This window comes from Pteropus medius, unplaced genomic scaffold (assembly GCF_902729225.1).
Source record: "Pteropus medius unplaced genomic scaffold, Ma_sr-lr_union100, whole genome shotgun sequence".
NCBI lineage: Eukaryota > Metazoa > Chordata > Mammalia > Chiroptera > Pteropodidae > Pteropus > Pteropus medius.
Genome location: NW_024351073.1, coordinates 26,013,529 through 26,025,010, shown reverse-complemented (window position 1 = coordinate 26,025,010; position 11,482 = coordinate 26,013,529). Strand labels below are relative to the sequence as shown.

General features: G+C 66.8%; 1 protein-coding gene across 1 annotated transcript in view; it reads right to left on the bottom strand.

Moving 5' to 3' along the window:
- Nucleotides 1–11,482, bottom strand: part of SLC12A7 (solute carrier family 12 member 7) — a 40,112-nt gene that overhangs the window by 15,374 nt on the left and 13,256 nt on the right. Inside the window, 10 exon segments of the mRNA XM_039842842.1 lie at nt 137–194; nt 777–875; nt 1,920–2,087; nt 2,631–2,842; nt 3,425–3,666; nt 4,466–4,596; nt 5,992–6,046; nt 7,699–7,845; nt 8,182–8,304; nt 8,668–8,762. Of these exon segments, the coding sequence (XP_039698776.1) occupies nt 137–194; nt 777–875; nt 1,920–2,087; nt 2,631–2,842; nt 3,425–3,666; nt 4,466–4,596; nt 5,992–6,046; nt 7,699–7,845; nt 8,182–8,304; nt 8,668–8,762 (1,330 nt within the window).

Here is an 11,482-nt window from a genome sequence, read left to right as displayed (position 1 = left end):
TCAGACCAAACGGAGCCTCAACAAAGGGGCTGTGGGGTCGTCCTGCTCTGCGTGCGAAGTGTGACACCCTGGTGACCTCGATTTCAAAGCTAAAGTCATTCAAGAAAGCCAAACCTTGCGGGCGGAACCAACATACTTGTCTCGTAAGACCACGCCTTCGATGCAGGCCCCAAAAAGCACGATGCAGGAGAGGTCTCGGCTCGTCAAGGAAGCAGTGGGCACCGTGCTGGCAGCAGGTCCCGGTGGCAGGAGGGTCTGGGCGCCCCCGGGCCCACTGCTGTGTCCCGGTGGTTCCCGGGCACCTTCCTCACTGCTCAGTCCTGGGGCCACGGAGGACACGCCAGGCCTGCAGGCAACCACCGCGGGGACCGGGCAGGGCGCACCCGGGCTTAGGACAAACCTCGGGAACAGAAAAGGTTCCTCCGGGCCAGTGACTGGGCTTTGCAAAACTGACCAGCACCCGCATGTGTGACGCTCCCAGATGTGTGTCGCTAACACGCTGGACATCGCGCATGGTGACGTGATCTCCACACATGGCTTATTTTACGTGCCACGTCCCCTTCCGTACCCAACTGTGAAGGCGGCGTCACCCGCTTTATTTTCTTACATCCGGTCGATACCGCCCAGGTCCCTCTATAAGGACGTTGTGATCACAGCCCCCGGACCCAGGGAGGCCCACCCAGAGCTGCTGGGGGCACAGCGGGAGCCACACAGGGCGGCGGGTGTGTCCTTCCCCAGCACCTGTGCCTCCCATGGCTCGACCCCTCCGAGGATACAAATAAAAGACGTGGTCACGATGGCCAGGATGGTCCCTGTGGGGATCGACTTCTGGGCGTCCTTCAGGTCCCCAGACCGGTTCGAGCCCGCCATGATGCCTGTAGAAGCAGAGGGCAGAGCTGACATGTACCGGGCAAACCTAGAAAATGCCACCTTGCTGGCCACGGCCCATCTGAGCAGAGCTAGGATGAAGGCGGCCAGGACCTCGGCCACGCTGTGCTGGAGAGGCACGAGCTGGGGGAGACCGTGTCTCCATGAGGCCAGGGCTGACCTGGGCAGGGACCAGGACAGACACACCCACAGCTATGGGCTGCAGTTCGGCCAGGGAAAGGCTAATGGGTGTCTCAGTGCAAAGTGCCTTCTGAGAGCAGTGTGTGTGCATATGCGTGTGTGTCTGTGTGTGTCTGTGCATGTGTGCATGTGTGTGAGCTTTGTGTGCAAGTGTGAGCATGCCTGTGTGCCTGTGAACGTGTGTGCGCACTTATGAGCTTGTGTGTGCCTGTGCTTGTGAACGTGTGCATACGTACATGTGAGCTTGTGTATGCGTGTACGAGGATGCCTGTGTGTACACATGCATGTGACCTAATGTGTGCATGCCTGTGTGCGCCTGTGCACATGTATGTGTGAGCTTGTGTGCACATGGTCTTGTGAGCTAATGTGTGCATGTATGAGCATGCCTGTGTGTGCACATGTACGTGACCCAGTATGTGCATGTTTGCACATGCCCGTGCCTGTGCACATGTGCGTGCATGCTTGTGAGCTTGTGTGTGCACGCATACGTGTGGGCCTGTGTGTGCATATGTGAGCACACCCTGTGTGCATGTGTATGTTGAGGCAGTGTGTGCCTGTGCACGTGCATGCATACATGTGAGCCTGTGTGCGTGTGTGCACGTGTGTGTGTGCGGAGGGGGCCATCTGGAAAGTCAGCTCTCTTGTAAGGACAAGGACGACCGCAGCGCCTGGCCTCTGACAGCCCCGTGTCCACCCCGGGCGCCACCCAACAATGTGCTGGGTGTTCTCCACAAGTCCCCGCCGCGGTCACAAAGCTACTTCTAACCACGCGATGAGCCGCGCTGCCCGCTCGGAAGAGCTGGGGCAGACCTCAGGCCACACAGGCCACACAGCGAGGGGCCGGGCCTCACCGGTGACAGATGGGAAGTAGATGCCGACCAGCATGGTGAAGTAGGTCGTGATGTCGGTGAGGACGTAGGGCAGCCCGCCGGCTCGGGCCTCCTCCGGCACGGGCACGGAGGGTGTGCCTTTCTTGTCCACAAACTCCCCCTTGTCTGCATACGCGCTCCACAGGTTGTCTGTGGGGAAAAGGCCGGGCAGCGGGCCTCTGGAACCTTCCATCAGGGCCAGCAGATGCACGTGGCACTGCCCCACGGGCTCCAACTTTGGATGAAGACCTCTGAGCACTGCACCTAACCTCCAAGTGACAGCTTTCCACCTTAACGTCAAAGCTGACAGCACCCCGCTCAGGACAAACACGCCCTGACAAGCGCCTGAGGGCTCTGGGGGTAGGTCTCAGGGCAGGGGGTTGGTCAGTGACCCCTTCCCACGACCCCCCTGAGGGAAGACCTGACCCCACCCCTGCTCTCAGTGGCAGCGATACCTGGCCCGCCTGCCACCTGAGCGAACGCCCCGGGCAGGTCCCAGCCTGGCCCGGCTGCAGCCCGCGGCCCCTTCCCCACAGATACCTATGGAGACCCCCGCGGGGAGCAGGCACGCCCCACTCCCTTCCCCAGGCCGGCTCCCTCAAACAGGGCGCCCTGTCTCCACCTCCAGCTCCCCGTGTGGCCTGTGACCAGCGCCCCCCAGGTCCCAGCCCTGCCCAAGGCCGCCCCACGCACCCAGGAAGACGCCACTGGCCACGCCCGGGATGCCCTGCGTCTCTGTGAGGTTGTTCTGGGCGAAGTACGCGTCGCAGGTGGCGCTGGGCTCTGAGCCATTGCAGAAGAGGCCCCAGAGCGCCGTGGTGAGCGTGCCGTTGGCTGTGCTGTGGGTCTTGGCACAGATGTCGAAGCCGCGTCTGGACAGCGTGCGGTTCCCCAGCAGACACACCCTGGGGTGGGGGTGCGTGATGAGCCGTGTGGCTCCCCGGGGCCGCGGCGAGGGCCAAGGGCCAGTCGCGCTGCCGCCCTGGCCGGGCGCCCGAGTGGACACAGGATGGATCCTGCTCCCGCCGAACAGCTCCCTCCACGTGGAGCACCAGCCACCCCCAGCTTCCTCCCAGTCAGCCCGCTGACAGCTGGCCTGACACCTGAACGCTGGCCACTCGTTCTGTGACCCACGGCCACTTCCTTGTGACTTGGCGTCCTCGTCCAAAAGGGACAAGGAAAGAACCCCTCGGGGGCTCTCGTGAGGACCGGGGGAGGAGGCCACCGTCCCCAGGGCCGCGAGCCACCCCGTACACCCAGACCTTCACCAACCCTCCGGCCGTGTCCTTGCAGATGGCCGACCATATAGAGCAGGGGACAACTCACCCATAATGCCGTGAGAGAAGGTGTAGCCACCAGCCCAGGTGCCACCCCCAAGGCTGCGGGCGAAGCCTGACTCGCAGGCCGGGACCGCTGTGCCCGCACGGAGCCAGCGCTGGGTGGAGGGACAGAGGACAAGGGACTCGCGATGCCAGCCCCGGACTCACGGGATGTCGGGCGGGTCGAAGGCCGTCTTGATGACGCCGGCATAGATGGCGAGGATGGACAGCACCACGCACGTCAGGAAGACCAGGGCCAGCTTGTTGACGTACTTGACGCCCACGAAGACCACCATGGCCATGAGGACCAGCATGCCCGTGCCGTACACACGCATGTTGTGCAGCATGGCCGCCGCCTCGCTGCCCGCCGAGCCTGTGTGCACGATGGCCGCGCCCGGGGAGATGTAGGTCTGCGGGGACGAGGCAGGTCGGGAAGGGCGCCTGCCCCTGCCTGGCAGATGACCACTCCAGGGGAGGCCAGCGCCAGACGCAGCTCCCTCCCGGGGCCCCACACCGGTGCTCCCACGACAGACCCTCGGGAGTGTGAACAGCGAGGGACAGGGCCGACTCTGAGTCGGGGCTGAGGGCCCTTCAGGGGGAGGCCGCGTCGGGACACAAAGAGCCCAGAGGAAATCGAAGAGCAAGCGATGTCTCCCTGCCAGCGGGTGCAATGCCAGCCCGGGGAGCCCGGCGCCGGCCCAGCTCAGCCCTCCTGGGACACACTGGGCCAGCACCGGGCGCGGACACCGGACGGATGCCCAGCACGTCTGCTGGGGGTGGACCACGGGACCGAGTGAGCCGTCACTCAGCTCCGAGAAGCGGCGGCGCCAGGTACAGGGGCCTGACGGAGAGGGGGTCAGGAGCACGTCACCCCGTCGCCCGCCACCAGGCGCCTGGAGTGCGGGAGGCTCTGGGGCTTCCGGAAGCCAGGCCCTCGGCTCGGGAACAGAGGGACACGGGGACAGAAGGGATGCAGGCCCCGCAGGTCCTGGAGGGCGTGGCCTGGGGGGCCTGGCCAAGCAGGAGGGTGCGTCCACCTTAAATCGCACGAGGAGCTAAGAGCCAGCACTTCGCGGTCAGGGGGCCTGCTGTGCAGGGGCCTGGGTGCCACTGGGCGGTGAGGACAGCGGAGGGGAAGGGCCTGGGGGCCGGCACTGCCCTGGGGGTCGGCACCGGGCAGGGAAAACCAGCCCAGAAGGAAGCACTTACCAGGAAAATCTCAATGGTCCCCAAAATGTACATGGCCCCCGCGAAGGTTGTGCCCAAGTAGAAGCAGAGGCCCACAGCGCCCCCGAACTCCGGCCCCAGTGACCGCGATATCATGTAGTAGGAGCCGCCAGCTGCAGAGCCCAACAGGAAACAGCGGGTCAGGGACGGCCAGGCACTGTGAACACACACGTCACAGACCACATGGCCGGCTCTGAGGCCGAGGCTGAAGAGTCACAGCGAAGGACAGCCACGGGCAGGGCACAGGGCCCGAGAGCCGTGCCCACGTCTGAGCAGCCCCAGGTGTCAGACCGGCACCTCCAGCCGCCTGACTCCGTCTCTGAGGCCTGGGACTGGGAGCCGCATAAGTGTCACCTCCGCTGGCCCTGGGTGTCCCCGAGGACACCCAGGCCCCGCGTGCCTGTCCCTGGCCACTCGATCAGTCAGGGGTTCGTGCTCGGACACTGACCAGGAGCCATGGCGTGGCTCTGGAATGCCTGGGCGGTGTCCCGGGTGTGTCCCCCATTCTGAAAAGCAAACCTAAGAGCCACTCTGCCACTAGAGCCACCCCCCAAGTGAGCGCACCCCTTCAGGGGCTTAGTCCAGGCCCTGCCTCCCGGCTGGGCGGAGGGCAGAGCAGTGGCCAGGCCCCGGTGTGTGACCCACAGCGGCCGCTGCCCTGTGGCTGCGCAGAAGGCCGGGGGCGGGGCAGCATGTCGAGGACGTGGGTGCAGAGAGCCGGCCTCACGCACGTGCCCATGGGCCGACCGCGGCAGGCGTGGTGTGACCTTTGGCATCTCGCATCCAGGCGGCAAACAAGTGCGAGGCGCCTTCACTCACGAGAGCCGGCACAGCCGTCCCCGACCCCAGCGCCGAGGCTCGGGCCCTGCCACGGGGAGGGAGCAGCCAGCCAGGGCTTCGGGGCTCAAATGGCAGAGCAAGTCCCGGCCCTAGAGAGCCGCTCCTGCCCCGGTCAGCGGCCCCGGAGGTGAGCAACGCAGCCTGCACACGTCGCCGTCAGCTAAGAGAACATTGGTCGCAGGACACTGAACTTCGGAACCAGAGGGACGCCTCGGTCACGGCGTGTCAGCTGTCCAGACATGCTAAGGCCGAGGAAGGGCCGTGGGCGCGGACGTGAGCTCCTGCTCCAGGAGCCTCCCGCTCACAGGCAGCCTCTGAGCGCTGGGGCAGGTGCTGGGGGACAGCCCCCTCAACAGCCCGCCCTGCTCAGGCAAGCCCTACGGTGCCCTTGGGGGCCACCAGGGACGCCAGGGACACTGGCCCGTGAGCCCACGTGACGTCGCTGCCCAGAGGTGGGCTCACTGTCGCCACATCTTCCACAAGGGCCTGGCTGGGCTGAGGACGGCCCCCTCCTGCCCACCTGACCCCTCTTGACACAGAAGCTTCTGGGCTCGGACGCCAGTGACAAGCTGCAACCTCCGGGCAGGGAAGGGCATGCCCGCAGTGGGCCCTTTGGGACAGGGCTGCACCTCCCTGCCTCGCCTGGGACCCCGCGGCCAGTCGCTCACCTGGGACCACACCGTTGGTGGCTATCGCGCTCATGGAGATGGCTGTCAGCATCGTCTGCAAGGACACAGGAGACCCTGGAGAGGAGCCCGCGAGGGCCACGCACAGCGAGGGACAGCGCCTGCCCCCAGCTCCTGGCTGCAAAGGGGCACCTGGGCATGGAGCATTCGGGACTGCAGCCCCCACCTCACTTCCTCTCCCACTGAACCCCCAAAGCTGAGCTCCTACCGGCGGCCCAGAAAAGACCCAACTCAACCTTACCACACACACTGCCTGGGTGTGTGCTCTGTGGGGTGTGAGGGGGACCCGGCCTGGGTGCCCACCCCGTGGGGCATGAGGGGGACCCCGCCTGGGTGCCCACCCCGTGGGGCATGAGGGGGACCCCGCCTGGGTGCCCACGCCGTGGGGCATGAGGGGGACCCGGCCTGGGTGCCCACCCCGTGGGGCATGAGGGGGACCCGGCCTGGGTGCCCACCCCGTGGGGCATGAGGGGGACCCGGCCTGGGTGCCCACCCCGTGGGGCATGAGGGGGACCCCGCCTGGGTGCCCACCCCGTGGCAGACTACAGAGCCGTCCAGGGGGCCCTGCCCCAGCTCTCACCACCTGCTCAGGAAGCAGCCACACCCATGGGCTGGGGAGTAATTTCCTTACAACCTAAAGACCAGGAGGAACGGCCCAGAAAGCCGAGTCCCCAGTGTCCAGGCAGCAAACCCGACAAGGCCCACCCGGACCATTTTTTATCCAGAGCATGTGTGCATGCCTGTGTGTGTGCATGTGCGTGCACATTCGTGTGTGTGTGCATGCATGTCTGTGTGCGTGTGCACGCCTTTGTGTACGTGCCAGCACGTATATGTGCTCGTGTGTATGTGTATGTGCATGCATGCACATGTGTGCGCACATGTGTTCGCGCACACATGTGCCTGTTCACATGTGTATGCACACTTGCGTGTGTGCATGCATGTTCATGTGTGTGCGCACGTTTATGTGCATGTGTATGCGCGTGTGCGTACATGTGTATTGGCTGCTCCAGACACTTCCCGACCCTTAGTTGGAAACATGTCGTGGCAGGGAGAGCGGGGTGAGACCACGAGGTGACCGCACTGACCACAGCGCCCGGAGGCCGAGGGCCGAGGCGCTGCAAAGCCCACGGCGGCAAGGGGAGTGATGAGCAGGGCCCCGGGGACTCTGCTCCCGGCACAGCTTAAAATCTTTCTGACAGACGCCTCCAGGTGACACACGGTGACGAGAGTTTAACCGCCCTCTTCACAAGGAGAATAAGGACAGTAAGAACAGGCATGGCCGGGAGGGGACACTGGGCAGCCTCTGGAGGCTAAACCAGATGCAGCAAAAGGTGGCGAGAAGGGACCCTATGTCGGGGCCGCAGGCTGCGTGCCTCTGGTACGTGTCCCTCCTATAACCGGGGTCCCTGAAATGCCCAGAGGGTTCCGCTGGAAGGGCACAGGCCTAAGTGACAGTGCCCCACGCCAGTCCCTGGCCACCCGGGTGCCCTGCACTTCTGCACAGGCGGCTAAGACTCCCAGGGCCAAACGACAGCCCGACCGCCTGCAGCCGCCGGCCTCCCCAGGGCAGAACACATGGGCAGCCTCGGTCCCCGGAGAGCCCGCAGCCGTCCACGTGGTGGGCCCCCGACGTCCAGCTGCCCCCAGAAGCATAGGCGCCAAGCCCGGGGACTGGCCGAGGCCACTCACACAGGTACAGCACATGGACACGATGAGGAGGGACTCCAGGACCCCGGCCGCCCCCACGATCCACGTCAGCCGCAGGAAGAGGATCACACCGAGGATGTTCTGCAGGCAGGGCAGGTAGACGCCGATGAGGGTGCCCATGCCCGGGCCCTGTGGGGAGAGCGGCGTTTCGGGGGAGCTGCCTGCCCCGCACGCCCCGGGAAGGGGTCGTGGGCACAGGAGGACAAAGAAATGGACCGGCGAGGGTGGGAAGCTTCAGCTGCCCGGGCCCGGAGAGAACTGGGCTCCAGGAGGGTCCAGAGCAAAACCTGCCACCCCAGGCCAGGGCGGCCTCCAGGAGGGACAGGGGCCTGGGGGCCCCGAGGTCCCGGGGGAGGGGCCTGGGGGTCCCGAGGTCCCGGGGAAGGGGCCTGGGGGCCCCGAGGTCCCGGGGGAGGGGCCTGGGGGTCCCGGCAGAGAGGTCCCGGGGAGGGGTCCTGGGGGTACCTTGGCCTCGCGTCTCTGGCTGTCCTCGGCCTGCTCATGCTCCACCACGCCCTGGCTCAGGTTGGTGTAGTTGGCCAGCTTGTTGAGGAGCGAGGACACCATGGGGTTGCTGTCCATCTCCTCCTGTTTGGGACCAAAGGCGGAATCAGCCACCTCACCCTGAACCGAGATGCCCCGAACTGCCCGGGCCCCGCAGAGCTCCCGGAGCCCACTCCGGGGCCGCCTGGGACCCACAGGTCTGAGCTGGGAGGCCGGGCCCAGTCCCCGCAGGGCTGCAGTCAGGGCCCCGGGGCTGGAGCCCGGGCTCGGGCCGTGCTGCCCAGGGCCACCAACCCAGCGAGGGCGCCCAACTCCCGCCCCTCACGGTGTCCAGCGGGCAGCCGGCTCCCAGCACAGCCTCAGACGGCGGTCTCGGCGCCGTGGCCCCCGCACGTGCCCAAGCTGAGCCGCCTGCGCCCGCCGCCTGCAGGGCCGAGCCCGCGTCACCTCGAACAGCGCCATGTTCTTCCCCTCGAACAGGCTCGCTCTCTCCGTCTCGCCTCCGTTAACGGCCGCGCTGCTTCCCCTCCAGTGTCCATCTCCTGCGGGAGAAATCTGGTCAGTGTCAGCGGCTGAAGGGGCTAGAGGCAGCTGGGAACCAGGGGGATGGACGGCGGCCCTGGGGGTGGGGGGCCGGTGCCAGACGAGGACCCATGGCTGAGCCAGGGCCCCGGGGAGAGGCGGGAGCCGCGGCCGGAGGATGGCGTGGGCACTGACGAGGGCCGTGTGTGGCCGCAGCCGTCCTTCCCTGAGAGTGGACACGCGGGTCCCCTGCCGACATCACACTGTGTGGCCACCGGGTCCCAGCCCCGCCCCCATCCAGAGGAGCCAGGCAGGATCGGCTGACGTCCACCATGACGGTGGGACAGGCCAGAGCCCAGGGGACCCTGCACCAACACCACGACGAGCCAGGCAGCCACAGCGAGCCTGAGACGCGCTGCGTCCCTCCAACAAGACCACCGGCCGCCCACACCCACACGGGGCCCGAGCCTCGCAAGCGGTGTCACCAGCTGTCCACCCCACAGGATGTCCCAAGCAGCCGTCTGCCCCACGGCGTCTGGGAGAGCGGCTGGCCCCAGCCCAGCCTGCAAAGCTGGCGCACAGCCATGGACACACCACGGGCTGGGGGCCTGGTCGGCCGGAGCAGGGCCTGTCACACAGGGGCGGCTCCTCCCTGCCAGGACCTAGCGCTGACACAGCCTCTGGCAGGAACTCCCCAAACGGGCATCTGACTGAGCCACCCAACCCAGGGACCCTGCCAATCGAGGAACACAGGACAGGGTCTCGGGCTGCTGGTGGCCAAGGGCTGCTGGTTCTAGGCCGGGCCTCGCTGCCTTGGCTCCCCCACGTGGGAGGTGGGGCTGAACACCGGACTCTGTATGCGCCCCTAATTCCCCCCACTCCGCAGAAAGGCCAGGCTGGGCAGGGGCCTGAGGGTCTCCCAAGGGTGCTGGGCCACATGCCCGGTCACCTGCAGCCGGCCCAACGGCCTCCCCAGGAGTGGGGGACACGGGCCCTGGGAGAGCTGTGGGGTGGCAAGGACGTCCCTGAGGGGGTGACGGGGGCTTCACTCTGAGGGCGGCAGGGTGGCCCTGGAGGAGCGGGGACCGCTGTGGGTGCCCCCGACGGGCAGGGCAGGGCGGCAGCTCTCGTCAGGGGATGAGAGGAGGGAGAATGGGGTGTGGGCCTCGGCAAGGCCCCCAAGCCGACTGCCCGGGGCCCGGACCTGTGTTAGGGTCACACTGTCCTGGTGAGCTGGGGCAACTGGGCCAGGTGGGGTGTGGGTGGGGCCCTACGGCCCCCCTAGCCGGCAGCAGGACCCAACATGGCCTGCACGTCCCGCCCACCAGGTCGAATATTGCCCCAGACAGGCGGGACCAGGGCTGGGTGCCCCCGGGGCTTGGACGAGCTCCAGCACCCCCAGCCAGACAGCACCCCATCCCCCGGACGATGGTCTGACCCCAGGCACAGTCCACACGTGTGGCAGGAGCAGCACCGCGGCCCGGGGAGCCCGCGGAGGAGCAGGTGCCGATGCAGGGTGTCTCCCGCCCTCTACACCGGGCAGCCCCCTCACCCGAAGCCAGAATCACAGCTCAGCAGTGAGAGGCACCGCTGGTGGGAAGAGAGACAGACCAGGGCACTGGGGCCTCGTCCACGCGGGATGCACATGCTGAATCGCGGCCTCACTCCGTGTGCCACCTGCGTCCCCCCACACGCCCGCAATGGCCAGAATCCCCGCCAAGAGCCTGGACACAGCAGAGCTCCCAGGCCCACGCCGGCCGGCAGGGGACACAGGGCCACCGCTGCCGGCCGGCAGGGGACAGAGGGCCATCGCCGCCAGCTGGCAAGAGACAGAAGGCCACCACTGCTCCCCTGCCTCCCAGGGACATGACAGGCGCCCCAAGGGGAGCCCACACACGTAGTCCGGTGACGTCAGAGGGGAGCCAGGCAGCTCCGCCCGCCCCTGGGCTGCTGCAGGCAGATGCACTACCCCGGGTACAGCAGGGGCGGGGGGCACAGCTTCCGAGACGCCACATCCGCACCTTCGTCCATGACGAACGCGACGCTTTCCAACTGAGCACGTGGCTCTCTCTGCAGGGACCTGCTCGACGGCCAGGCCACAGGGTCAAGCCCTATGCCTCATGCACACAGGCTGCCACGGCCACGTAACGGGGCCCCCATCGTGCGAGGTGAGGAGCAGCGACAAAGCAGCCCGCTCCAGGGACCTGCAGCCTCGGGACAGGCCTGGCAAGTCTGCGGGGTCACGGGAGGTGGCGTCTCTGCACCCCTCGGACTCTCAGAGCTCCCCACTTGGGGGGCCTTCCAGCCTCTGTCCAGGAGCTCCGAGTTCCAGTCTGGCCCTTTTGGGTCTCGCGTACCCTATAACACATCACCAGATCTCCTGGGGACAAACACCTTAGAAGCAGCCCCTCCGCGTGCCGGCCTGTCACCGTCAGATGGGCCGCGTGGTGTGGGCCGCTAATTCTGCTGTGACCATGCCCGGGTGTGGCGCCGGCAGGCACACAGAGCCAACCCCCGGTGGCCACCTCGGACCCCGTGCCACAGCTGCTCTGCCAGGACGGCCGGACCCAGGCCCCCAGGTCGCCACAGAGGAGCTCAGGGCTCAGCCCTGCCGCCCTGCAAGCTGGCTCCCAGGCCCAGAACATGCTGGAACACATGCTCAGAGCTCAAGACGGAGAGGGAGCCCACAGCGGCTTCGTTCTGTGGCCCCTGCGTGAAGCGGGGCCTGCCCTGTCTGCAC